Here is a 26,935-nt window from a genome sequence, read left to right as displayed (position 1 = left end):
AAATACCAAGAATGGGGACAGACTCCCCGACCGGTACATTATCCGTCCGTGACATGTTTGCGTATGATTGCGTCAACGATGATTATAAGATTGTCAGCTTTATCCGCCGTTGGCAAGAACACTCGAATGATTTCAACATTTATTTGTACAGTTTGAGAGACAATTCATGGTCGAAGATCAAGAGTAGCAGCCAGCTGCCTCAAGATCGTGTTCGTGTTGCTAATAATAATAATAATACTGTAAATTGTTGCTTGAACACCAAAACCAAAGCGATTATTCGTTTCAATATTTCAAGTCACGGGTACCTGTTTTTTTTACTGGGGTGATTTTGATGTTGACGGAAATCATACCACCCTTGATGGTATTACTAACTAAAGTTGTTGATATTGCAGGTATGAAGTGATGACGATCCCTACACAATTGAAGTCGTCCTATTTACTATCAGTAGTCGATTTAGAGGGGCATCTCCATGTAATGATGGTGGGAGAATCGAATAAAGAGTTGGATATATGGATGATGACGAAAGACGATTGCTGGGCTTTAGTGTTTCAACAAAATGTGAAGGATTCAACAAGGTCTTACAACCCTCCAAATTGCTAATTAAACTACAGATTAGGTAATTACACATTCAACCAGATTGACCCGTTCCCCAAAATGCCCCTCGGTATGGTTGAACAAAATCCTGCGATAAACTTCTGGAGGTAGTACAAGAGCTCTGAAACTCCAGGTACCAATAGAACCTGAAGAAGCAGTTGTAGAACTGATAAGATGGTAAAGAGAGTGGAAAAAGATCAATTGAAAAGCAGAGGTCATTGCAGAAGATATGAGAAATACCTTCGAATGAAATTGGAATTTCGGTCAGTCATTGAGCTCAATGGTCGTAACATCCTTACCAATGATCTAAAAAAGGAACAAAACAGCCTAGGTCAAGTACATGTCAACAGCAACAAAACAATCTAGGTCATGTCGGATTGCATTCAACAAAATTGTACTGAACCCTTGAGGGTCGGTCCCACATTAAATCCGTAATGGCAAAATCACGCAACAGAAAGATGAGCAAGCTGCTCGTATTTAAACAAAGATTAGTCCCTTGAGACTTGAGAGACTGTTTCACATTACCATTACATCAACCATTCAACCTAGATACTCTGTACCAATTAACTCAATACAAGAAAACAGTATTTATTATATGTTTCAGTCGCATGATAACCTTATCATGAGACCGTCACATATGTAGGTCCTTGAAAGTGAAAGAAAGAGAGCAAACCGAACTAGTTCCAATTGGCTTACCTGAGATACATAGTCTTTAATTTTCTGGCTGACTTCACCATCTAAGGCTCTTTCAGCTAGCTCAAACACTACCGTGTTTCCTTCAGGGCCGTTAACTTTATCCTTCTGGATATATCTGCACCGTTAAATTACAGTTAACTTTATCCTTCAAGATTTCTACGCCGATATCTCACCCAAGGAGGTTGACATCACTGACTGTGCTGGACAGCTACTGGACTTGGAGCCTTAATACAACATTTTATAGAGAAAAAGTAAACAAATACAGAGTACTAACCTCTGCTGTACTAGCGTCTCTAACAAGAGCTTTACATTCCCGAGTGCAGGATGGTTTTCATCAGTTTCTTTCAACCCCAGTCTCCTTAAATGATGCCACAGATTTTCTAGGAGTTGTAAAGTGTTTTGTCAATTCTCTCAAACAATGAAGATGAAAGATAAGGCTAAGATCTATTACACAGCATAATTGGTAAGCGTCTCAAAATGTTTAGATTAGTCACACCATTAACCGACGCACTGAAATAAATGGAAGGTCAATGAAACTGTTATAGTTAGAGTACTGCCGCCTTATGAAAGAGGAATCTGTGTTTCAGCAAAATATGCATACCTTCTGAAATTTTACCCCCGGCAAGGTGGACAATACCAGCAACGACAAATGTAAACCCTGTCAAGGGTGCAGTATTGACATCCTCGACAAATTTTCGGTACACATCAGCAGGCAATTGACTGACTACAATATATGATCTTAAATCAGCAGCACCTGTAACAAATAAAGCTGTTATTCAGTAACCGTCGCAATAAGAAAACCAATAAGAAGACAAAATAAGTACAGAGAACAGCAGAAAAAGATGCTCCTTAGGTGAACATTAGTATCTAATAGCTCATATGAGCCTTCCGTAAGACTATGACATGATACATAGGAAAACCTCAGCCATAACAAAATGCTCGATGAAGTGAATCAATAAATCACATTTTAGCATGGAACACTGCCATTTCCTTCTACCATTTTGTATGTAATTGCAAACCGCTAAAAATCAGGTTTCCAATGTGGATTTGCTTGCCAGTTGCCACTAAGGTTGCTCCATCAGTTTCATAATTACAAACTATATGAATGATGTAACCGACTATCACAGTTACACTTCTACCAAGAGAAACTGACTGAACAGCTTGATATTCAACGGCCGGCACAACAGAAACTACATGGTTTCAGTGAAACCCCCAAGTTTTTGGAAATGCAATTATTATACCAAATAAATTTGATGAAAATATCCCTAATATTTTCAAAACAACGAAAAAATGTAGCACACTAGAAAACATTTTTACTTGATCAACCACAGTCGATACTCATAATTACAAACCATATGAATGATGGAACCGACTATCACAGTTACACTTCTACCAAGAGAAACTGACTGAACAGTTTGATATTCAACGGCCGGCACAACAGAAACTACATGGTTTCCAGGGAAAGCCAAGTTTTTGGAAATGCAATTATTATACCAAATAAATTTGATGAAAATATCCCTAATATTTTCAAAACAACGAAAAAGATGTAGCACACTAGAACATTTTTACTTGATCAACCACAGTCGATACTCAGAATTACAAACTATATGAATGATGTAACCGACTATCACAGTTACACTTCTACCAATAGAAACTGACTGAACAGCTTGATATTCAACGGCCGGCACAACAGAAACTACATGGTTTCCAGGGAAAGCCAAGTTTTTGGAAATGCAATTATTATACCAAATAAATTTGATGAAAATATCCCTAATATTTTCAAAACAATGAAAAAGATGTAGCACACTAGAAAACATTTTTCCTTGATCAACCACAGTCGATACTCACTCTGCTGAGAATAGCGAGCTTGATTTTTTGATGTAGAACGAGCACGCTGAAGCTCCTTAAGTTCATAACCAAAAACACCGGTAAGCTTCTCTCTGGCCTTATCAATCACAGCAGCAGGGAGAGCACGCTGCCTATAATTCTTGGTCACTATTTGGGTCAACTCTTCCCTCTTAATAGGGCATCCTGAGCTCTGATGAGTCTTAAAAAGAACATATCGAACTACCTCACCGACAAGCTTATCCGTTTCCTGCAGGAACAAACCATTAACAACTAGTACAGTACATCTGCCTGAATCGACGATCTTTGGAATGCATAAGCTAACCAATTACCTCACTAGACAGGCCAAATTGCGAAAAATCTACACCGTTATCACCCATTCCTGAAGTCAATTAACCTAGAAAACATCAAAATACTTCCCTAACTAAAACTTCAATGAATAATAGGCAACTGGAGCGATATCACGGGTCACGATAACTACAAACATTCATCTGACATATGACAGTCAATCAATACTGTCTCAAGTCTTAATCAATCACACTCGTATCGCCTCACCGATTCCGGCATTCAGCAAAAGTAAATTTGACCTAACTGGCAATCGTTAGGCCAAAATTAAACTAACTGTGAACAAATTTCTATGATCGAGGTTAAATAAATTTAAACCACATACAATAAATCTGGAATTAATGTAATGAAACAATCAATTTAACAACATACATACAAATTCAACAGAATGTAAAGCGATGATTCACAAAAATTAAACTAAATGAGCAATCTAGGTACGTAGGGATTGAAATTAACATCTGAAATAAATTTAGAGGAATTCAGATATAAGATGAAGATAATTAATCAAAACGCCGAAGTAAAAGGGGAAAATGTGATTATACCAGATTTGTAGCGAAGGATTGCGCAGTCGAGGAGATTAAAATTGATGATTAATCGATAATTTTAATAGAGTAAGTTTTGTGTAAATTGGGGATTTAGGGTTTAGATGGAAGTGATGAATACAGGTAGTACATTTTCAACCGCGTTGTTTCGCGCTCTTGCCCCTTTGCCGCCAAACTAATACCCTGAGCACAAATTCTTGTGTAAAGCGACATGGATAATAGTTTTTTTTTTTTTTTTTTTTTTAATTCGTATATAAATGGCATCTGATTATATGGTTAAATGTACTTATTTTAGAAACACTCGTAAACTAAGTCAATAAAGTAACTATAGCGAGTCACCAAATCGTGTTAATGGCGTACGGATGACTGAACACGAAGATTAATTTCAAAATTCACTTCATTTTTGGAAGGATGATCATAGCTCTCCAAATGATCGAACATATCATTACTCATCTTAATCGACTGAGTTTCGGAGAAAATACCTGTAACGAGACACAAAAATGTTTCTCGGAGATTCATCCCCTTGGCTGTGATACACATCCTTTGGAAACCAACGGAAGCCTTGACCAAACGAGAGAGGGCAAAGTGCACTTACGCCACAAGGGCGTAGAAAGAAAAGGCGGCAACACAGACCTTGAGAGTCTGCCTCCAGAGCAGAGAAAACTCCTACACTTTGGAACCAGACCTAACAGACAAGAAACACGTAACCCATAAAAGGGAGTAAGTAGGAAGGTAGCGAGAAAACAACGAACTTGAACAACCCCCTGACCATGACTAAAACCAACTCTGAAAACCATAGAGAGATGGACAAAACACGCACCAGATGCAAAGTTACCATCGTCGTTAAACCATTACTAAACTTTATATTGTTAGAAAAGCACAATAAGATAACTACAACAACAAGGAGAAGAGGCCAGAAAACCTCAAACATCCATAAAGGAGCCACATGGAGAAGAGGACAAGATACCCCAAAAATCCACGAAGGAGCTAGCAACCTATAAAAGGCTATTATTTGGAATAACAAGAAAAATGATAAACAAGGATGAAACATTAAACAAACTGGAGACCACCGCATCCTAACCAACCCACAAACACTGCCTGAACTTCGACTCCACGCTACCACGCACATCTCAAATAGACGGAAAAAGCCGAACAACCATGACCTCCCTCCAACCGACGAAAGCGACAGACTCAACAAACACTGCACAAAAAACCCAGCCATTCCAACACACACCAACAAAGACACCCCTTAATCCAAACGAGACCCCCAGGACCACCAGCACACATGCAACTAGACCAACCAAAAGTACAGCGAAGACAGACACTAGTGACTCGGGAAGTGGGACCGGTAGGTGGGGAAAGGGGTGAGGGAAAGGGGAACACCATATCGGCCCAATGCCACCACCACCTAGAGCACAACGACACAACTAGATGAGCTCTGCTCATCGACACGAGCAAACCAGATTGAAGAAGAAGCAATAGTAATGTGTGACTAGAAACACAATAAAAAAAGTGTAGTCCGTCTCATTGAAGACGACCACTATCCGTCACAAGCTGAAAACGTATAGTGGTCCTCTCATAAAATGCAAGGGGAGGGGCAAGTGGGTATCCATTTCCCTCCACTTGCACTATCCATTTGCATTTTGTGAGAGAGACACTATCCGTCTTCAGCTTGTGACGGATATTGTTCCTCTTCTATGAAAATTTGTGAAAAAAGTGATATATGCTTTTATAATTTCGCTAATAGTAAGTACTAGTTTTACCCCGTGCAAAATTGCACGGGTTTGGTTATTAAACTTGTTATATGGGTCGGGGCCGGAACAGACAAGAGCAAGGCCTATGATTAATGAATTCATCAACTCAATATTCACGATTCTAATTGCAACAATCAAGCTGAAACTATCCAATGAACTTAAACCACTAGCAGAAATCCGAAATGCACCTCAAATTAATGTCATGTTTGATGATGATTCAAAGATTGGGTTATGCAATTCCTTCCTTTTAATGCTTCTATCTTGTAATCGGGTATTCTCTTCCCAATTTTGTTCCTTTTTTCTAATCACTCGAACCCTAAAATTCATCATGTCTTCAATTTGCAGAATTTCATGTTCATGGTTCATGCAATTTTTTTGATTTTTGTGCTACCCTTTTTAGATTTTCACTATTTCTTCCATTTTTCCAGATTAATTTCATTATTTATCATATGAATTAATTTCCCAATTCACTATAATAACGATGATGCTAACCCTAACCCAACTTCCAATTGATATAGTTACTGATATACTGTCAAGATTACCTGCAAAAACTGTGGTATGCTTGAAGATAATTTGTAAATCGTGGCGTAATTTAATTGGCGATAATGACTTTGTTAATTATCATTTAGAACAATCTCTTGCAACCAAAACCAATCTTCACTATGTTGTCTCAGTACCTAGGTTTTATTTGCAAGAATATGATCATATGGAGGAACCCGTTGAGCAAAGTTGCCCTGTACTTTATTCGGCCGATTTCGACTCTTTTGATAACCCAATTGAACTCAGTCATCCTTTCAAGAATTGCAAAACCCCGGTGGGGATTTTTGGGTCATGTCGTGGGTTGCTTTTGCTTCGCGTAAATTATGGTCATTTATTGCTGTATAACCCGACTACCCAAACCTACAATGTGCTTCCTCTTTTGTCTGTATACAAACCTGCCGATGCGTTTCCTCACTTTGACTATGGGTTTGGTTATGATAGTGTATCGAGGGACTACAAATGTGTGAGAATCATGCAGTGTTTGTCGAAGGAGATGGGGTACATGTGTGAAGTTATGGTTTATAGCTTAAGAACTAAATGTTGGAAAAGGGTGTCTGATGTTCCTTGCTATTTCAAGTCCCGTAATTGGGATGTCGGCGTTTTGCTACATGAAATGTGCCATTGGGTTGGAACCAATAGTGATAATGTATATGAGCTTATTGTTGCGTTTAATTTAAGGGATGAAACGTTTAGTCGTCTACCACTGCCACATTTGCTACAAAATTTCCAAGTTAAGCATTTGCATGGTCTCTATGTGGGAATGCTAGATGGTTGCTTGAGTCTTTCAGCTAACCGGCATCCTCACTGTGACCTTTGGGTCATGAAGGAGTATGGTGTGGCGGGGTCTTGGACAAAGATGTTTACTTTCGATACACTTGACTCTTTAAATTTGGACAGGCCTATCAATTATTCAGTTGACAAGAAGAGATTGCTTTTGCATACGTACCTTTACAGGCTGCATTGCTTTGATTTAGAAACAATGGAGCACACAGAATTGATGTTCGCTGATTGGGATAGAGGTTTGGATGCCCATGTTTACGTAGAAAATCTTCTCATGTTGAACTATTCTGAATTTTATTGATGATATTCATGTTCAAAATAAACGTGAAAAAAGGAAGAACAAAAGGAGGAGGAGGAGGAGGAGGAAAAAGAACATGAATTGAAGTTTATGTAACCTTCTTTCAGCTGTCCGTTACTTTCGTTTCTGTCAGGTATGTCAAATTTATATTTTTCGGAGCATGCTATTATTACTCTGTTGTTACCATTACCTGTTAGTATCAGCCTTGTATTAGTTTTGGCTAGAGCTTGATATATAAGAAATGGTTGAATCATGGTGATGGTTTTCAATCAAGGTCGAGACAGTAGTTGTTGCAATTTCACAACTACCTCCGCATTCAGTTGCGAAATGGTCCTCCTTTAAAGAGATTCGACTATGTTAGTCGGCTTTGCCACCGCGACCAAATAAAACCAAGATTTAATATTGGGAGTTCTGTGTTTGGAATTGTTTTTGACGTGATTTTTCTTATCTACCGCCTGATGCAGGACTTCTCCAGGAATTCAGGTTGGGTACGTAGACGTTGAAGTAAGGTCTCATTCGGCTAATGACATCAGCTCACTGCCATAAGGCGGCTCAGAAACCATGGTTTTATAGCAAGTTAGGCTTGTTTTGTTTGGTGTGTTTACCCATTTTATGCTTGGGCCTTTGATACTGTTGTAAGTTTGTCATCTGTTTGGTATATGATATTGGCATATTGCCTATTCTAAGTTCATAACCAAAAACATCACCAAGCTTCTCTGTCTTTCATCGATGATCGATCACATCAGGTCAACAGGCAACATCAGGGAGATCACGTTCCCTTTACTTCTGGGTAGGGGTGAGCAAAACTGTATACCCGATACGTTTTTAAAAACCGTATCATATACACGGTCTTAAAACCCTTGAATTTCACTATATGAATAGTCGAATACGACTTGGTTTAACCGGGTATACGGTTTTCATAAACCCGGTTAAACCAGATATACGGATTCCGGGTACTGGAGCCGGTTTCACTTACTAAGCCGTTTCCATTGTTAAAACACAGTCTAAAGTTCTAAACGTACCTACATCTTGACTTGGTTACTCAATGAAGATATAAAACCCAAAGAAAACGTGAAATCATCATTAAAGAACAAGTGATAACTAGTTAACTACATATCATAGACCACCAAAGATACCCAAATCATAAACCATGAAAGGCTTGAGCCCGATTTTTAGTAAAGCTAAGAACTCAATTCGATTTAAACAAAAGAAATCAGAACTTTTCTATAAAGCCGTCCTATAAGCTAAGAACTCAATTCGATTTTAAAAAAAAAATCAGAACTCTTCTATAAAACCGTCCTATAACATATGACTGAACAAATAGAAGAAAAGCTCAAATCTCATATACAAGACATTAATATACTAAGGTTTTGAATTTACTTTTATAATTTAGTTTTATAATTTTGCATTTTACAAAGAAAACAAAAATATTCAAATATGTAGGTAGGGCTGTAAATGATCTGACCCGGCTCATCGAGCCCTCAAATCAGCTCGGTCAAAACTTGGCTCGTGCTCGGTCAAATTAAGCCCAAGCTCAGATCAGCTCGTTTATAGCCATATATGTAATTTATTAGTTTAAAATTTTAGGTAATTAAAAAAAATATTTTATAGTTTATTAAATAATTTTATTAATTTTTCCCTCAAAAAAAAAATTAATTTTATTGATTTTAATATTATTGAGCTAATCTTACCTAAAAATAGTTCTTACACAAAAAATCTACGCTAAGATTCTCTTTTTTTTTTCCTTCTCTTATTTGGCTCAATTTCAAATCTTGAGTTAACCGTTTTAGATCGGGTCATTCAAATCGGTTTGATTTTAATAGGTCTAGTTATTTAAACCCTTGCTCAACCAACACAAAAATGCCCAAGATGCTTCAAAAATTGGGTTATGCGATTCCATCCTTCCTGCAGTTGTAATCGGGTATTCTCTTCCCAATCTAATTTCTTTTATTTAATCATTGAAACCCTAGAATTCAATTTGCAGAATTTCATGTTCATGGTTTATTCAATTTCTTGTTCTCCTGCTACCCCTTTTTAGGTTTTCAAATTTTCCCAATTAATTTCATTAGTTATCATATGAAATTACATTCCCAATTTGTGATGATGATAACCCACATCCCAATTGATTTAATTTCTGATATTTTATCAAGATTACCTGCAAAAACTGTGGTTTGCTTGAAGATTGTTTGCAAATCATGGTATAATTTAATTAGTGATAATGACTTTGTTAATTGTCATTTAGAACGATCTCTTGCAACTAAAACTAATCTTCACTTTGTTGTCGCAACTCCGAAATTTTATTTGCAAGAATATGATAATCTTGAGGAACCCATTAAGCAGAATTGCCCTGTCCTTTATTCGGCCGATTTCGACTCTTTAGATAACCCTGTTGATCTCAGTCACCCCTACAAGAATTGCAAAACCCCGGTGAGGGTTATCGGTTCATGTCGTGGATTGCTTTTGCTTCGCGTTAAATGCGGTCATTTGCTGCTATATAACCCGACTACTCAAACCTACAATGTGCTTCCTCTTTTGTTGGAAAACAAACCAGCCACGGAGTATGTTCATTTCGATTATGGGTTTGGTTATGATAGTGTATCTCGAGATTACAAATGTGTGAGAATCATGCAGTGTTTGTTTGTGGAGACGGGGGATGTCATGTTTGAAGTTATGGTTTATAGCTTGAGAACTAATTGTTGGAAAAGGGTACCCGATGTTCCTTGCTATTTCAGGCCCCATGGTTCTGATATCGGGGTTTTGGTAAATGAAGTGTGCCATTGGGTTGGAACGGGTATTGGTAATGTGTATGAGCATATTGTTACGTTTAATTTAAGGGATGAAACGTTTAGTCGTCTGCCACTGCCAAATTTACTACAAAATCTCCAGTTTGAGATACTTCATGGGCTGTATGTGGGAATGTTAGATGGTTGCTTGTGTCTTTCAGCTAACCGGTATCCTCACTGTGACCTTTGGGTAATGAAGGAGTATGGTGTAGCGGGATCTTGGACAAAGATGTTTACTTTCGGAACACTTGCCTCTGTAAATTTGACCAGGCCTCTTTGTTATTCAGTCGACAAGAAGAGATTGCTTTTGAAAACGTCCCTTTTCAGGCTGCATTGCTTTGATTTAGAAACAATGAAGCATACAGAATTGATGTTCGCAGATTGGAACAGAGATCTGGATGCCCATGTTTACGTAGAAAATCTTCTCATGTTGGACTATGCTGAATTTATTGATGATTTTCATGTTCCAACTTCGAAAGAAACACGGAAAAGGGAAGAACAGGAGGAGGAGAAGGATAAAGACCAAGAACTGAAGATTATTTAACCTTCTTTTAGCTGTCCATTGCTTTCGTTCATGTCACGTATGTCATATTTATATTTTTCGGTGCAAGCTATTAGCTATTAATCCTATTATGTACCCAGTAACTGTTATCATCAACTGCTAGTACTGTATTATCCTATTGTTTTTGGTTGGAGCTTGAACTATAGGAAATCATTGAATCATGGTAATGCTTTTCAATCAATTTTACTGGAATTTTACTTCATTTGCATTTAATGAGATTCGAGAAAGAGGTTTTGAAGCATCGTTCTTTTATGAGACATCCCAACCGGTCACCGAGACAAATTCCGGTCCAATCGAACCGGTCCGGAATTTTTGTAATCTTGTGAGGGATTTTTGTCGATTCTGGTTCCGGTCCGGTCTTGGACCGGTACACAGCCTTAGAACATATGAACTACCTCACCGAATAAGTAATACGTTTCCTACAGGAACAAACGGGTTGTATTATTAATAGTACGAGTATTATTATTATTAAATCGTCTTATCAAATGGGTTGTATCGTTGTGATGGTTTCGAGGTTACGGATTAGGTCATTTTCGGGCCATATCAATTAAGCGTTAAGTTCGGGTCTGGTGGTTTGTCTCGTATTCGGGGATTGCATTTTTGGTAAAGTTTGAGTCTCAAGTTAACCCGTTTCGAATGTAGTCATTTTTTTTGACAGTAGTCTTAGTTGTTATTATACGAGTACAAATACTTTTGAGGCACTAAAGTAATGTCGTGACTCGTGAGTGTATAAATATATGACAACCATCACAAATCCGAAATGCACCTCAAATTAATGACATTGTCGAACGATACTTCAAAGATTGGATTATGCAATTCGCTCCTTCGCATGGCTGTAATTGGGTATTCTCTTACCAATCTAAATTCTTTTTTTTTTTTTTTTTTTAATTACTCAAACCCTAGAATTCAATTTATCTTCAATTTGCATAAATTAATGATCATGGTTCATGCAAATCTCCGATTATTATGTTACCCTTTTTAGGTTTTCACTGTTTTATCACATTTTCCTGATTAATTTCATTATTCATCATATGAATTACTGAATTAGTTTCCCCCAATTCATGATGACGAAGATAACCCACCTTCCAATTGATTTAATTACTGATATATTGTCAAGATTACCTGCAAAAACTGTGGTATGCTTGAAGATAATTTGTAAATCGTGGCGTAATTTGATTAATGATAATGACTTTGTTAATTATCATTTAGAACGATCTCTTGCAACCAAAACCAATCTTCACTATGTTGTCTCAACTCCTAGGCTTTATTTGCAAGAATATGCTCATCTTGCGGAACCCCATAAGCAGAATTGTTCTGTCCTTTATTCAGCCGATTTCGACTCTTTTGATAACCCAATTGAACTCAGTCATCCCTACAAGAATTGCAAAACCCCGGTGGCGGTTATCGGATCATGTCGTGGATTGATTTTGCTCCGTGGTGTTGATTATGGTCATTTGCTGTTGTATAACCCGACTACTCAAACCTATAATGTGCTTCCTCTTTTGTCTGTGTACCGATCAGCCACAGAGCATGTTCACTTTGATTATGGGTTCGGTTATGATAGTGTATCGAGGGACTTCAAATGTGTCAGAATCATGCAGTGTTTGTCAAAGGAGTTAGGGTACTTATGTGAAGTTATGGTTTATAGCTTGAGAAGTAATTGTTGGAAAAGGGTTGCGGATGTTCCTTGCTATTTCAGCTCCATGAACCATGGTTGGGATACCGGCGCTTTGCTACATGAAATGTACCATTGGGTTGGAACCAATAGTGATAATGTGTATGACCTTATTGTTGCGTTTAATTTAAGGGATGAAACATTTAGTCGTGTCCCGCTGCCAAATTTACTGCAAAATCTTCATTTTGAGCAAATTTCTGGCCTGTATGTGGGAATGTTGGATGGTTGCTTGAGTCTTCTAGCTAACCGGTATCCTCACTGTGACCTTTGGGTCATGAAGGAGTATGGTGTAGCGGGATCTTGGACAAGGATTTTTACTTTCGGAACACGGCTCTCTATGAATTTGATCAAGCCTATTGGTTATTCAATTGACAGGAAGAGATTACTTTTGAAAACGAGCCTTCTCAAGCTGCATTGCTTTGATTTAGAAACAATGAAGTACACAGCATTGATGTTCGCAGATTGGAACGGTGGTCTGGAACCCCATGTTTACGTAGAAAATCTTCTCATGTTGGACTATGCTGAATTTATTGATGATATTCATGCTTCACAGAAACGTGGAAAAAGGAAGAACAGGAGGAGGAGGAGGAGAAGAAAGACCGAGAATTGAAGATTATGTAACCTTCGTTCAGCTGTCCAATGCTTTCGTTTCTGTCACGTATGTCAGATTTATATATTTCGGTGAATGCGATCATGTACTCTGTAAGTGTTATCATCACCTGCTACTCTGCTAGTACTTTTAATGCCTATTATTTTTGGTTGGAGCTTGAACTATTGGAAATGGTTGAATCATGGTAATGGTTTTTAGGGCTGAAAATGAACTGAGCCAGCTCGACAAGCCCTCGGGATCGGCTCGGTCAAAGCTCGGCTTGAGATCGGTCAAACTGAGCTCGAGCTCGGGCTCGAACTATGCTCAGCCCAAACCGAGCCGAACTCGAGCACACTATGGCTCGGCTCGGGAGCTCGTTTGAGCTTGTTATTTTTAAAATTACTTAATGTTTTTCAATATATTTACTTAAATTGTATTTATTTTAAAATAAATAAATTAAAATATTAGTTTATAAGATAAAATTACATAATAATTGTTATTATAAGCTACCAAAAAATAATATTCTCATTTGAATTTGAATTTTAAATCAAAAATTACGTTATAATTAAAATAATGCTCGAAAAAATGGTACGCAAACAAAGCTCGGGTTCGGGCTCGTAAAATATTATATGAACCGTCCCTAGCCTTGATTTCAAGAGCTCGGGTTCGGGCTCGAATTCGATTTTTACAATATGAGCCGAGCTCGATCATAGGTAAGCTCGGCTCGGTTACACCCCTAAATTGGTTTTCATACAAAGAACACATCAAACTACCTCACCTACAAGCTTATCTGTTTCATACAGGAACAAACCATTAGTAACTAGTACTCCCTCTGTCCCGGTCATTTGTTATTCTTTTCCATTTTGGGGTGACTCAGTCATTTGTTGTCCTTTTCTATTTTAAGAATGAACTTGATGAGTAATTTGACCATTCTCATTCAATTTGTTCCACTTGTCATTTAGTTATTGGCCTTTTCCTCATTTTTTGGTCTTTGTGCCAAAACGAAAGGACAACAATTGACCGGGACGGAGGGAGTACATCAGCCAAAAGTCCCTTACTTTAGGAATGCATAGACGAAGCTAAACTACCTCACTAGACAGGTCAATTAAGACGGTTAGTGCGTCTTAAGGGAGACTTACTGCAAAATGAGAAGGTAGTACTAATTTTCCAAATGATAAGGTAATTGATAAAATAAAAAAGATTTTATTTCAAGGGAGAATGCTAAGGATAACCATCCTCACAATAATAGGAAATAAACAATTACTTAATTGATATGGTCAATTATCTTGCAAATATAATACCTCCAATTACTCCTTAATTGTAGCAATCTAATATTGTGTTCATACTATTGATATTATTGATTGATTCTTTCCATATTTAGTTTATTAATATTTACTTGTTCTTAAGCCAATGACACACGTTTGGAAAACCGTATGTATAAATATATACCATTTCTTTTATAATTATTTATTAAGTCAATGAAATACATTTTCTACAATGACATCACAATCACAAATCCGAATTCCAAAATTTATGACATTGTCGAATCTTCATCGATTGGATTATGCAATTCCTTTCTTGTAATGGTGGTAATTGGGTATTCTTTTCCCAATCTAATTTCTTTTTCTTTTTAATCACTCAAACCCTAGAATTCAATTTGTCTTCAATTTGCAGAATTTCATGATCATGGTTCCTTCAAATCTCTGATTCTCATGTTACCCTTTTCAATTTTTCATCATTACATCACATTTTCTTGATTAATTTCATTATTTATCATATGAATTAATTTCCCTATTCATGATAATGATGATGAAGATAACCCACCTCCCATTTGATTTAATTACTGATATATTGTCTAGATTACCTGCAAAAACTGTGGTACTCATGAAGATAATTTGTAAATCATGGCGTAATTTAATTGATGATTATTATTTTGTTAATTATCATTTAGAACAATCTCTTGCAACTAAAACCAATCTTCATTATGTTGTCTCAACTCCTAAGCTTTATTTGCAAGAATATGCTCATCTTGAGGAACCCTTTGAGCAGAATTGTCCTGTTCTTTATTCGGCCGATTTCGGCTCTTTTGATAACCCAATTGAACTCCGTCACCCTTTCAAGAATTGCAAAACCCCGGTGTGGGTTATCGGATCTTGTCGTGGATTGCTTTTGCTCCGTGTTGATAATGGTCATTTGTTGTTGTATAACCCGACTACTCAAACCTACAATGTGCTTCCTCTCTTAATTGTATATCAACCTACCATGTCGGATGCGCTGTTTGATTATGGGTTCGGTTATGATCATGTATCTCGGGACTACAAATGTGTGAGAATTTTTCAGTCCTTGTATAAGGAGATATGGTGTCCACTGTGTGAAGTTATGGTTTATAGCTTGAGAACTAATTGTTGGAAACGAGTAGTCGATGTTCCTTGCTATTTCAGGTCCCGTGGTTGGGGTAATGGCGTTTTGGTGAATGAAATGTGCCATTGGGTTGGAACCGATAGTGATGATATGTATAAGCATATTGTTGCCTTTAATTTTACGGATGAAACGTTTAGTTGTCTACCACTGCCAAATGCACTGCTAAATTACCAGTACGAGCAGTTTCATGGCTTGCATATGGAAATGCTCGATGGTTCCTTGAGTCTTCTAGCTAACCGTTATCCTCACTGTGACCTTTGGGTCATGAAGGAGTATGGTGTAGCGGGATCTTGGACAAGGATGTTTACTTTCGAAACACTTGACACCATTAATTTGGAGAGGCCTATCGGTTATTCAAGTGACAAGAAGAAATTGCTTTTAAAAACGTCCCTTTTCAGGCTGCTTTGCGTTGATTTAGAAACGATGGAGTACACAGAAGTGACGTTTGCTGATTGGAACAGAGGTCTGGATCCCCATGTTTACGTAGAAAATCTTCTCATGTTGGACTATGCTGAATTTATTGACGAGAGTCATGTTCGTAAGAAACGTGGAAAAAGGAAGAACAGGAGGAGAAGGAGAAGAAAGAACGAGAATTGAAGATTATGTAATCTTCTTTCAATTGTCCGTTGCTTTCGTTTCTGTCAGGTATGTCAAAGATGGATGCTATTATTACTCTGTAACTGTTACCATTGCCTGTTAGTAGGAAATGCTTGGATCATGGTGATGGTTTTCAATCAAGGCTGTGACACAAACACATTTGTTTTCTGAAGTTATTGCAACGTCAAAGTGATATTTGTTTTTTGTTCTGAAATAGTCCGAATTGAATGAGATTCGCTGATGTTAGCCGTCATTGCCAACGTGACCAAAACAAAGATTAAATACTACGAGTTGGGTGTCTGGAATTGTTTTTGACTTGATTTTTCTTATCTGCCGTGTGATGTAGGACTTCCCGAAAAAGAGCAAGTCGGGTAAGTAGATGTTGAAGTAAGGTCTCATTCAGCTTACGACATCAGGCTACTGCCATAAGGTGCGGCTCAGAAACCATGGATTTGTAGCAAGCTGGGCTTGGTTTTTCTGGGGTGTTTACCCATTTTGTGTTTCGGTCTTTGATATTGTTGTAAGATTTGTCACTTGTTTGGCAGGTGCGGATTTATGTTGTAGCATCAAGTTTTCGAAATAGAGTTTTTTGTCTAACACCACCTTATAAAAAAGGTTTTTGCAAAACACCACCTTTAATAAATTTTCTGGCATTTTGGTACCTTTAAAAAAAACAAATTGTAAAACACAACCAAACTGACGGAGTTTGACCAAATTGAAAAAAATCCGGCGTTGACTTCGTCTTATTAACATTCCCAGGCGTCATTTGTAACAATTTTAAATCAAAACCTAAACTTCCTCAACATCACACTGCTAATCTCCCTTCTTCCATCTTATTTTCTTCATCTCTTTCATCACACTCGTTCCCTCTTCACTCTATGATCTCCATCATTCGTCATCTAGCTCATGCTTTATTAACAAGTCTTCTTAATGAAACTTAGATTATGGTTGCTTGCGCATATGTGCTTTCGATGCATTTACATTCAAGCATTTAACACGCAAAAATGGAGGAAAATTGCCGGAGTTCTTACAATAATACCCAGTTTCCGGCCATTGAGTGGTGTCTTACAATTTGTTTTTTTTAAAGGTACAAAAATGCCAGAAAATTTATTAAAGGTGATGTTTCGCAAAAACGTTTTTTATAAAGTGGTGTTAGACCAAAAACTCTTCGAAATATTGTAAAGTTTTAACTTTTTCTAGGTTGCATTATTGCCCATTTTATGCTATATATATATATATATATATATATATATATATATATATATATATATATATATATATCTATATATAAGATTCTCCTTTGTCGTATAAGCTTTACTTAGCCTCGAAGGCGTGGACAGATTTTTTTTTTTTCAAAGGTACGAAATTTGAGGTATCGAGAAATGATTTTGAATTAGAACTATGACTAGCTGCTTTAGGATAAGAAATAAGTCTAAAAATGTAGACAATCACGCTTATTCCGTTTGAAGGCTTCAGACATCCTTTATATGACCATTTTTATGATCAGATGTGACCATTTTTAAATGGTACTAACATTTTACCATAAAAATATTACCAGTTATCACCTTTGTCCCGTAATTTGTTGTGCTATTCCATTTTTAGGTGTCTCATTAATTGTTGTCCTTTTTATTTAAAATTGCATCAATGAACTATTTGATAATCCACACTCAATTTGATCCATTTGTCATTTAGTAATTGGCCCCTTGTTGTCTATTCCATTTTTAGGTGTCACATCAATTTGATCCATTTGTCATTTAGTAATTGACCCTCTCATTTTTTCTTGGTCTATGAGGATAATAACAATTAACTTGAACGATGGAAGTACCATTTAAAAATGGTCACATATGACCATAATAAATTAATAATGATCAGTTGATCACATAACTACATAAGGACGGTCTAAGCCTTCGGACGGAATAGACGGTCGGAAGTGAGACCTACTAAATCAACATTATGAATTCTCCAATTGGACTAAATAATAACAATAGGTCTTGGTATAGACGGGTAGGGCGAATAAACGGGTAAAAACCTCTAAAAAAATGGGTAGGGGGACAAGGTGGGACACCCCATGTGCTTCCCACTTTATGACAAATGAGTATTTTGTAAGGGAAAATGATATCCGTTTATACGTATAGACGGTGTCCATCTATAATGAGAATTTGTGTTAATATATGCCTTTTTTTTTTTTTTTTAATTAGGTAAAAAAAACTAGGTTGATCCTATAGGGTAGGACCAACCTATCTCATCCTTTCGAATGAGGGAGGTAAGTTGAAGTCAACGGCTATCAAACCACCTCGAAAGAGTTGGACATAAATGTCCAACTGAAGCCATGAAGTCAGCAACCTTGTTGGCTTCACGAAAGCAAGCAATGTTTAATTATCACTTCAAATGAAGGTCTAATTATCACGAAAGCAATGTGTTAATATATGCCTTGGATAACCCAACTGGACCCTGCCGCGTAGTAAGGCTAATATCCCGGGATTTTTACTTCCGTTCCATAAATTGCGGCACACCCCAATCAATACTCAACAGTCTAACCCTACCAATACCAACAGAGAAACACAGAAAATGTGGCAGAAAAGAGAGACTGTGGGGCCAGCAATAGGAATCGATCTCGGAACGACGTACTCATGCGTCGGGGTTTGGCAGCATGACCGTGTCGAAATCATCACTAACGATCAGGGTAACAGAACCACTCCATCTTGGGTCGCCTTTACTCAAACTCAGCGTCTCGTTGGCGACGCTGCTAAAAACCAGGCCACTGTCAATCCTTCTAATACCATCTTTGGTTTGTCTAATACACCCTTCAACTACTGTATTTTTTTTTTATTTCATGTTATTTCTCCCCTCCGTCCTAATTATTTGTTTACCTTCAATTAAATTACCCCCTCTTAGTCTTGATAACTTCCCTATTCATGCGTTGTGGTACAAGATTTAAGGGTTTGATTTAAATAAGTATAAAGTATTATTGTGTGGCGGGGTAATTAAAATAAGCCTAAAGTATGGGTATTGTTGTTGGGGTGAGGTGATTTAAACATACAATTTTTTACGAAAAAAAGTAAATAGGAAAAGTACTGTGAATAGACGAAAAAAGAAATAGATAAGGTTATTTAGTATAAGAGGGAGTATTTATTTACCTTGAATTAAAATATGTCTTATAAAAAGTGAATAAATGATTGAGACGAAGAGGGTAACTTGAATATGTCGATGCTATTAGTTGAATGTGAGTTTTTGTGCGGAATGTTTGTAAAGGTCAATTAGATCCTCATCAGTTTTATTTCCAATTAAATTCATAGCTAGAACCATGAGGGTCTGTTTGGATAGGAGGATTTGGAGGGAAAGAGAGGGGAGGAAAAGGAAGAGATGATAAATCCTTTGTTTGGTTAGCAAAATGCAGGTGGAGGGATTTTAAGGGGAGGGAAAATGAATCCCTCCACTTCTCCCCTCCAAGCCAAATTATTTCCTCTCCAACAAAGGCAAGATTTGGAGGGAAAATGACCTCCTCCATTCTCCCTCCCCTTCCCTTCCATCCCTTTCTCTTCCCTCCTTTTCCCTCCCCTCCCTTTCCCTCCACTTTTGCTATCCAAACACACCCTCCAAATAATTTGGCTTGGAGGGTAAAGGAGGGGAGGGGGAATGAGAGAAGAGAAAGGGAGGTAAGGGAAGGGGAGGGGGGAATGGAGTGTGGGTGTTTGAATACAATTTCACTCCAAATCTTACCTATTGTGGAGAGATTTTGATTTGTCTTTGAGGAGGGAAATTGAATCCCTCCAAATCTCTCCCCCTCCATTTCCCTCCACCCTCATTTGCTATCCAAACAAGGGATTTTAAATCCCCTACTCTCCCTCCCTTTCTTTTCCCTCCAAATCCCTCAATCCAAACACACCCTAAAAGAAAATGGCGGGTAGTTGGGTTTATTTTACACCCGGATGCTCCTTTAGGTCGAGGTAATTTTTTCAAACAAATCTTCTGCAGTATTCCGTATTAGTTTAAGGGAAAATTCTTGTATACTCTAGGAGGACCGTCCTCCTTATACCTATAGACAATCCATCAAATGGTATACATTATAAAGGTTTGGGTGTAAGGAGTACGGTCCTCCCGGAGGACACAAGAATTTTTCTAGTTTAAGTGCGTGTAAACTTATTTCTACTTCCAGCTTTATATACAATCATTCACCTTAATCACTGCTACTCTGATCCCAAATTATGAATTTATTTATCTTGGCCGTATATTTGATGTGATCATTGTATTTTGTACTTGTACAATTTTTAGAGGGGATCATAGTTCAAATGCATAATCAACAAATTTCTCACTGTATATTAACATGTATTTTATTGAAATTAATGGTCAAAATAAACACCCAGACGGGACAACAAAATTGGATGGAGGTAGTATCATAGACAAACTTATTTTTCTGATTCTCCATTGTCCGGTTTGATGTGTGATAGATGCAAAGAGGCTTGTAGGCAGAAGGTTTAATGATGAGACAGTACAGAACGACCTAAAGATGTGGCCATTTAAGGTTATCGGGGGCCCTGGTGATGATGCAGAAGACGAGAAACCAGTGATAGTAGTCTCCTACAAAGATGAAGAGAAGAATTTTACTCCTGAGGAGATATCATCTATGATCCTTGTGAAGATGAAAGAGATAGCAGAAGCTTATCTTGGTTCAACTGTAAAGAATGCTGTCATTACTGTTCCGGCTTACTTTAATGATTCTCAACGTCAGGCTACTAAAGATGCCGGCATGATTGCTGGACTAAATGTTATGAGAATCATCAATGAGCCAACAGCAGCCGCCATTGCATATGGAATAGACAAGAAGATCACTGCCACTGATGCTAAAAAGAATGTGTTGGTGTTTGATCTTGGCGGTGGGACATTTGATGTGTCCTTAGTTTGTGTAGAAAAGAACGTGTTTGAAGTTAAAGCTGTAAGTGGTGACACTCACTTGGGTGGCGGGGATTTTGACAATAATTTGGTGAGCTACTTTGTCAAGAACTTCAAAAAGAAGCACAAAGTGGATATTAGCGAGAATCCTAGAGTTCTAGGGAGGTTAAGAGCGGCTTCTGAAAGAGTTAAAAGAACCCTTTCGTCCGCTCATGAGACTACAATTGAAATTGATTGCCTTTTTGAAGGCATTGATTTTATGGCCACTATAACTCGTGCCAGGTTTGAGATAGTCAACATGGATCTGTTTAAGAACTGCATTGATCCTGTTGATCAATGCTTGAAGGATGCCAAGATGGAAAAGAGTGATGTTTACGACGTCGTTCTGGTGGGTGGATCAACTCGCATTCCAAAGGTACGACAGTTGTTGCAGGACTTCTTTGGTGGGAAGGAATTGTGTAGAAGTATCAACCCTGATGAAGCTGTTGCCCATGGAGCTGCTGTACATGCTTCTCTCTTGACAGGTGTTGTTCATCAGAAGGAAATTGTACTAGTTGATGTTGCTCCTTTATCTCTCGGTGTCCAACTTGAATGTGGCCAGATGAATGTCATTGTTCCCCGTAACACTACTATTCCAACAAGGAAGGTGGACAGGATAACTACTGTTTATGACAACCAGACTAGTGTGTCATTTCCAGTATATGAAGGCGAGAGACTGATAGCTGAAGATAACAACTTTTTGGGCGAATTTGATCTGTCCGGCATTCCTCTTGCACCAGAAGGTGTCCCACAGTTCGATGTCTGGTTTGATATTGATGCAGATGGTATACTTACAGTGTCTGCAGAAGATGTCAAAACGGGAAACAAGAACCAGATCACGATTACAAATCAGAGCAGGTTATCGAAGGATGAGGTTGAAAGGCTGACCAAAGAAGCTGAAAAATACAGGGCTGAGGATGAGCGATATTTGAAGAAGGTGATGGCTCAGAATGCTTTAGAAAACTATTTAAAAAACATGTTTGACGCGTTAATGGAACACGGACAGAAGCTTCAAAGGAAAGATATATGTAAGATTGAGGGCGCAATTAAGAAGACTATTGAATGGCTAGATTGGAATTTTCAGCTGAAAGAAGCTTCAAAATTCGAAGAGAAATTAAAAGAGCTGCAAGAATTTTTTGTGCTAATCCTTGTTCAGGCTACCCAGTCAAGTGCCGCTAAACCTCAGAAAAGGGTGCTGAGAAGACGGTTCAAATGGCGTATTTAGCATGCGTTTTTCCAAATTGTCCTGAAGTTGTAGCGTGAAGGTAATTTCGGAAGTGTTTGAACCTCTAGTTTTCTTAAGTCCCTGAATGCAGTTTTGAATCTGCTCAATGTAAGGTTCTAAGTTGTCTGCAGTTTGTCACTTGTTTGGCAGGGGCGGATTGTGGCATCGAGGTTTTGGGATATCGAAAAGCTTTTAACTCTTTCTAGGTTGGCTTATTGACCAATTTATGCTATATAAGCAGTAGTAATGATTTTGAATGATGACTATAAGACTAAACTGCTTTAGGATAAGAAATTATTCAAAAAATGCTTCCAAGTTATGAGGAGATTGCAGATAATCACGCTTACTTGGAGATTTAACCGTTGCACACACATTCCGCCTCATTCCGCCTCTAGTTTTTTTTTTTTTTTTTTTTTTTTTTTTTTTTTTTTTTTTTTTTGTTTTGTCGTAGTGAAAAGATTCTTTCTTGGCTTTATGACATAAATTATAGCATGAGCAATCCTAATAGTATTACATTGAACAGTAGCTAAGAGAAAGACAAACCATAAAAGTAATAAAGCTAAAACCGTCTTATGACAAAAAAGACGCCTAGTGACAAGTCGGTAAGATGAGGTAGAAAGGCCACGAGCCGCTTCGTCCAAAACATCAAAGAATACTAACAACTTCCATAAGCCAACGAGAGGATCCAGGTGCACTTACGCCACAAAAGCGTAGAAAGAAAGGGGAAGAACGAGTGAACAAGCTTGTCTTCATGGAGAAGAATCTCCTACACCGTGTAATCGGTCCCAACGGTCAAAGACCAACAACTCAAGAAAGGAAGTAAGGTGATAGGAAAGGTAAGAAAGCTCCTCCTGGCCAACTGTCCATCAATTACTACCAACGACGCCTTTGCCAAGCCATTATTCCATACAAAGATAACTAATCCTAAGCAGAGTGTCTCCCATAAAGGGAGGTTATTTGGAGAAACATGACCAAAATAAAGCAAAACGACAACATTAGAAATGGTAAAGACCACTCCATCCAAGCCACCCAACACCAAAGACCAACCCATACCCACGCAATCCAACCGACACAACCACATAAAAAACACACAACAACCAACGTGTCCAAGACAACCGGGATCAACACTCCAAGACAAAGACAGAAACAAACCCACATAACCACCAGCTCCATCCACAGCAAAAAAAAACGGACCGAACCACCATCAAAACCCGGACAGACCGACGTGCCAAAAGGTGGCCAACTAGACAGACCCAACAAACACCAAAAAAATTAACATCCGCCTCTAGTTGGGTATAGTGAAAACTAAACATTGATAGAGATTAGAGATGATTGCTTTCATGAAATATTTTCTAGTTGGGTATAATCGGGTGGTCGGGTTACTAATTACACTTATTAACAATCAACGACCCCTTCGTACCAAAAAAAAAAAAACAATCAACGCCCCCTTCGTACCAAAAAAAAAAAAACAATCAACGCCTCCTCATTCCGCCTAATTCACCGGTGTTAATCTTATATGACAGGAGATTCTATGGGTCCCCAACTCCGGAAAAATATTGTTCTATGCATAAAAATATCTAAAAGAACTCCAAGATTTTTTTCGGGATCGATCGAAGGATAGCTTTGAGTTGGCGCCACCCGGTGACTCCCAACCTCCGTGGCGTTAGCGCCCTATCATTATCCTTGTATGACAGCCTTAAGAAATAATCATCCCATAAACATAGGGATGATAACCATTAACGAGTAACAACTCTTGTTGAACAAATATTCTGACTTGAGGTACTCAAATGTCTCAATCTAGATCAATATTCATGGTGTTCAACATTTTCCCAACAATGGATTCTACGATTTGGGGGTAATATCTTGTCAATCTTAAATGTTTCACTTACTCTTATAAACCCTAGATTGCATTTTATCTTCAATTCCCAGAAATTCATTATCATGTTTCCTTCTAAAGTTCTAATCATTAATTCTCGTGCTACCCATTTTAGATTTTCACTTTAGTTTCATTATTAATCATATTAATTAGATTCCCAATTCCTGATTATGATGCTAACCCTAGCCCACCTCCCAATTGATTTAATTACTGATATTTTATCAAGATTACCTGCAAAAACTGTGGTATGTTTGAAGATTGTTTGCAAATCATGGTGTAATTTAATTAGTGATGATTACTTTGTTAATTATCGTTTAGAACAATCTCTTGCAACCAAATCCAACCTTCATTATGTAGTCACAGTTCCCAGGTTTTATTTGCAAGAATATGATCATCTTCCGGAACCCCGTGAACAAACGTGTCCTGTCCATTATTCGGCTGATTTTGACTCATTAGGTAATCTGCGTGAGCTTAGTCACCCTTTTAAGGATTGTAAAACTGGGACACGGGTTTTTGGGTCATGTCGTGGATTGCTTTTGCTTCATGTTACTGATGGTCCCTTGCTGTTGTATAACCCGACGACTCAAACCTACAATGTGCTTCCGGGGTTACCCGTATACCAAGATGCCAGGGCGTATGGTCACTTAAGTTATGGGTTTGGTTATGATAATGCAACTCGGGACTTCAAATGTGTGAAAATTATGCAACGGTTGTTTAAAGAAATAGGGTATCTCACGTGTGAAGTTATGGTTTATAGCTTGAGAACTAATTGTTGGAAAAGGGTACCCGATGTTCCTTGCTACTTCAGGTCTTGTGATTGGGGTGTTGGCGTTTTGGTACATGAAACGCTCCATTGGGTTGGTACAAATAGCGATGGTTTGTATGAGTTTATCGTTGCGTTTAATTTAAGGGATGAAGCGTTTAGTTGTCGACCATTGCCAAATTTCCATTTCGAGCCATTTGAAGGTTTGTATGTGGGAATGCTAGATGGCTGCTTGTGTCTTCTAGCTAACCGTTACCCTCATTGTAACGTTTGGGTCATGAAGGAGTATGGTGTGGGGGGATCTTGGACTAAGATGTTTATTTTGGATACACTTGACTGTCTTATTGTGGAGAGGCCTGTCAGTTATTCTTTAGACAAGAAGAGATTGCTTGTAAAAATGGCCCTTTTCAAGCTTGCTTACCATGATTTAGAAACAAAGGAGCACACAGATTTGAGGTTTGCTGATTGGGACACCTGTCTGAATGCCCATGTGTACGTAGAAAATCTTCTCATGTTGGACTATACTGAATTTGCTGATGATATTCATATTCGAAAGAAACGTGGAAAGGAGGAAGAATTGGAGGAGGAGAAAGAAGAAGGATTGAAGCTTATATAACCTTCTTTCATCTGTCTGCTGCTTTCGTTTCTGAAAGCTTATATAACCAGTACGAGCAGTTTCATGGCTTGCATATGGACATGCTCGATGGTTGCTTGAGTCTTCTAGCTAACCGTTATCCTCACTGTGACCTTTGGGTCATGAAGGAGTATGGTGTAGCAGGATCTTGGACAAGGATGTTTACTTTTGAAACACTTGACACCATAAATTTGGAGAGGCCTATCGGTTATTCAAGTGACAAGAAGAAATTGCTTTTGAAAACGTCCCTTTTCAGGCTGCTTTGCGTTGATTTAGAAACGATGGAGTACACAGAAGTGACGTTCGCTGATTGGAACAGAGGTCTGGATCCCCATGTTTACGTAGAAAATCTTCTCATGTTGGACTATGCTGAATTTATTGACGATAATCATGTTCGCAAGAAACATGGAAAAAGGAAGAACAGGAGGAGGAGGAGGAGGAGGAGGAGGAGGGGAAGAAAGAACGAGAATTGAAAATTATGTAATCTTCTTTGAATTGTCCGTTGCTTTCGTGTCTGTCAGGTATGTCATATATATATATATTTTTCGGTACATGCTATTATTACTCTGTAACTGTTACCATTGCCTGTTAGTAGGAAATGCTTGGATCATGGTGCTGGTTTTCAATCAAGGCTGTGACACAAACACATTTGTTTTCTGAAGTTATTGCAACGTCAAAGTGATATTTGTTTTTTGTTCTGAAATAGTCCGAATTGAATGAAATTCGCTGATGTTAGGCGTCATTGCCAACGTGACCAAAACACAGATTAAATACTATGAGTTAGGTGTCTGGAATTGTTTTTGAATTGATTTTTCTTATCTGCCGTGTGATGTAGGACTTCCCGAAAAAGAGCAAGTCGGGTACGTAGATGTTGAAGTAAGGTCTCATCCAGCTTACGACATCAAGCGGCTCAGAAACCATGGATTTGTAGCAAGTTGGGCTTGGTTTTTCTGGGGTGCGTAGTGCGTAGTGCGTACCCATTTTATATTTCGGTCTTTGATATTGCTGTAAGGTTTGTCACTTGTTTGGCAGGCGCGGATTTATGTTGTAGCATCGAGTTTTCTAAATATTGAAAAGTTTTTAACTTTTTCTAGGTTGCATTATTGCCCATTTTATGCTATATATAAGATTCTCCTTTGTCGTATAAGCTTTACTTAGCCTCGAAGGCGTGGACAGATTTTTTTTTTTTTCAAAGGTACGAAATTTGAGGTCTCGAGAAATGATTTTGAATTAGAACTATGACTAGCTGCTTTAGGATAAGAAATAAGTCTAAAAAGGTAGACAATCACGCTTATTCCGTTTGAAGGCTTCAGACATTCTTTATATGACCATTTTTATGATCAGATGTGACCATTTTTAAATGGTACTAACATTTTACCATAAAAATATTACCAGTTACCACCTCTGTTCCGTAATTTGTTGTCCTATTCCATTTTTAGGTGTCTCATCAATTGTTGTCCTTTTTATTTTAAGATTTCATCAATGAA

General features: G+C 37.9%; 6 protein-coding genes across 9 annotated transcripts; 5 read left to right on the top strand and 1 right to left on the bottom strand.

Moving 5' to 3' along the window:
* Positions 1–517: 517 nt before the first annotated feature.
* LOC141585875 (uncharacterized) lies at positions 518–4,226 on the bottom strand. Its single transcript, XM_074406942.1, has 8 exons — positions 4,023–4,226; positions 3,468–3,517; positions 3,139–3,385; positions 1,892–2,044; positions 1,565–1,670; positions 1,291–1,405; positions 835–900; positions 518–740 (listed from the first exon to the last, which is right to left on the bottom strand). The coding sequence occupies exons 2-7, from the start codon at positions 3,513–3,515 to the stop codon at positions 859–861; spliced, it is 711 nt and encodes a 236-aa protein (XP_074263043.1). The 5' UTR covers positions 3,516–3,517; positions 4,023–4,226; the 3' UTR covers positions 518–740; positions 835–858.
* Positions 4,227–5,823: 1,597 nt separating this feature from the next.
* LOC141585874 (F-box protein CPR1-like) lies at positions 5,824–8,091 on the top strand. 2 transcript variants are annotated; one of them, XM_074406940.1, is made up of 3 exons: positions 5,824–7,335; positions 7,431–7,527; positions 7,859–8,091. In XM_074406940.1, exons 1-2 carry the CDS (start codon positions 6,258–6,260, stop codon positions 7,472–7,474), a joined length of 1,122 nt encoding a protein of 373 aa, XP_074263041.1. In that variant the 5' UTR covers positions 5,824–6,257; the 3' UTR covers positions 7,475–7,527; positions 7,859–8,091. The 2 variants fall into 2 exon arrangements, with proteins under 2 accessions (XP_074263041.1, XP_074263040.1); XM_074406939.1 differs by having other exon boundaries at positions 5,825–7,527.
* Positions 8,092–9,262: 1,171 nt separating this feature from the next.
* Positions 9,263–10,931, top strand: LOC141585873 (F-box protein CPR1-like). The gene has a single exon (XM_074406938.1). It carries the CDS (start codon positions 9,471–9,473, stop codon positions 10,719–10,721), a length of 1,251 nt encoding a protein of 416 aa, XP_074263039.1. The 5' UTR covers positions 9,263–9,470; the 3' UTR covers positions 10,722–10,931.
* Positions 10,932–11,462: 531 nt separating this feature from the next.
* LOC141585867 (F-box protein CPR1-like) lies at positions 11,463–13,131 on the top strand. Its single transcript, XM_074406931.1, has 2 exons — positions 11,463–11,582; positions 12,001–13,131. The coding sequence occupies exons 1-2, from the start codon at positions 11,500–11,502 to the stop codon at positions 13,022–13,024; spliced, it is 1,107 nt and encodes a 368-aa protein (XP_074263032.1). The 5' UTR covers positions 11,463–11,499; the 3' UTR covers positions 13,025–13,131.
* Positions 13,132–13,302: 171 nt separating this feature from the next.
* Positions 13,303–26,411, top strand: LOC141585868 (F-box protein CPR1-like). Of its 3 annotated transcripts, none has more exons than XM_074406933.1 (2): positions 13,303–16,069; positions 26,284–26,395. In XM_074406933.1, the coding sequence occupies exon 1, from the start codon at positions 14,801–14,803 to the stop codon at positions 16,019–16,021; it is 1,221 nt and encodes a 406-aa protein (XP_074263034.1). In that variant the 5' UTR covers positions 13,303–14,800; the 3' UTR covers positions 16,022–16,069; positions 26,284–26,395. The 3 variants fall into 3 exon arrangements, with proteins under 3 accessions (XP_074263034.1, XP_074263033.1, XP_074263035.1); XM_074406932.1 differs by lacking the exon at positions 26,284–26,395 and adding an exon at positions 16,368–16,638; XM_074406934.1 differs by lacking the exon at positions 13,303–16,069 and adding an exon at positions 23,835–25,969 and having other exon boundaries at positions 26,284–26,411.
* LOC141585866 (heat shock 70 kDa protein 18-like) lies at positions 18,548–22,435 on the top strand. Its single transcript, XM_074406930.1, has 2 exons — positions 18,548–18,809; positions 20,470–22,435. The coding sequence occupies exons 1-2, from the start codon at positions 18,590–18,592 to the stop codon at positions 22,173–22,175; spliced, it is 1,926 nt and encodes a 641-aa protein (XP_074263031.1). The 5' UTR covers positions 18,548–18,589; the 3' UTR covers positions 22,176–22,435.
* Positions 26,412–26,935: the final 524 nt, after the last annotated feature.

The sequence above is a fragment of the Silene latifolia genome, chromosome 6, assembly GCF_048544455.1.
Source record: "Silene latifolia isolate original U9 population chromosome 6, ASM4854445v1, whole genome shotgun sequence".
NCBI lineage: Eukaryota > Viridiplantae > Streptophyta > Magnoliopsida > Caryophyllales > Caryophyllaceae > Silene > Silene latifolia.
The sequence above is the reverse complement of the archived record's forward strand: the minus strand, read 5'-3'. Positions and strand labels throughout refer to the sequence as shown.

What these genes read in the sequence shown, in the direction of transcription:
- LOC141585873 (XM_074406938.1), top strand. Translation starts at nt 9,471, where the DNA reads ATGAAATTACATTCCCAATTTGTGATGATGATAACCCACATCCCAATT.
- LOC141585866 (XM_074406930.1), top strand. Translation starts at nt 18,590, where the DNA reads ATGTGGCAGAAAAGAGAGACTGTGGGGCCAGCAATAGGAATCGATCTC. An exon ending in TCCTTCTAATACCATCTTTG is followed by an intron (nt 18,810 to 20,469) that starts GTTTGTCTAATA and finishes GATGTGTGATAG; the next exon opens with ATGCAAAGAGGCTTGTAGGC.
- LOC141585868 (XM_074406933.1), top strand. Translation starts at nt 14,801, where the DNA reads ATGATAATGATGATGAAGATAACCCACCTCCCATTTGATTTAATTACT.
- LOC141585875 (XM_074406942.1), bottom strand. Translation starts at nt 3,515, where the DNA reads ATGGGTGATAACGGTGTAGATTTTTCGCAATTTGGCCTGTCTAGTGAG. An exon ending in AATTTGGCCTGTCTAGTGAG is followed by an intron (nt 3,386 to 3,467) that starts GTAATTGGTTAG and finishes TTGTTCCTGCAG; the next exon opens with GAAACGGATAAGCTTGTCGG. An exon ending in TTAAAGACTATGTATCTCAG is followed by an intron (nt 901 to 1,290) that starts GTAAGCCAATTG and finishes TTCCTTTTTTAG; the next exon opens with ATCATTGGTAAGGATGTTAC.
- LOC141585867 (XM_074406931.1), top strand. Translation starts at nt 11,500, where the DNA reads ATGCACCTCAAATTAATGACATTGTCGAACGATACTTCAAAGATTGGA. An exon ending in CTTCGCATGGCTGTAATTGG is followed by an intron (nt 11,583 to 12,000) that starts GTATTCTCTTAC and finishes CTCAACTCCTAG; the next exon opens with GCTTTATTTGCAAGAATATG.
- LOC141585874 (XM_074406939.1), top strand. Translation starts at nt 6,258, where the DNA reads ATGATGCTAACCCTAACCCAACTTCCAATTGATATAGTTACTGATATA.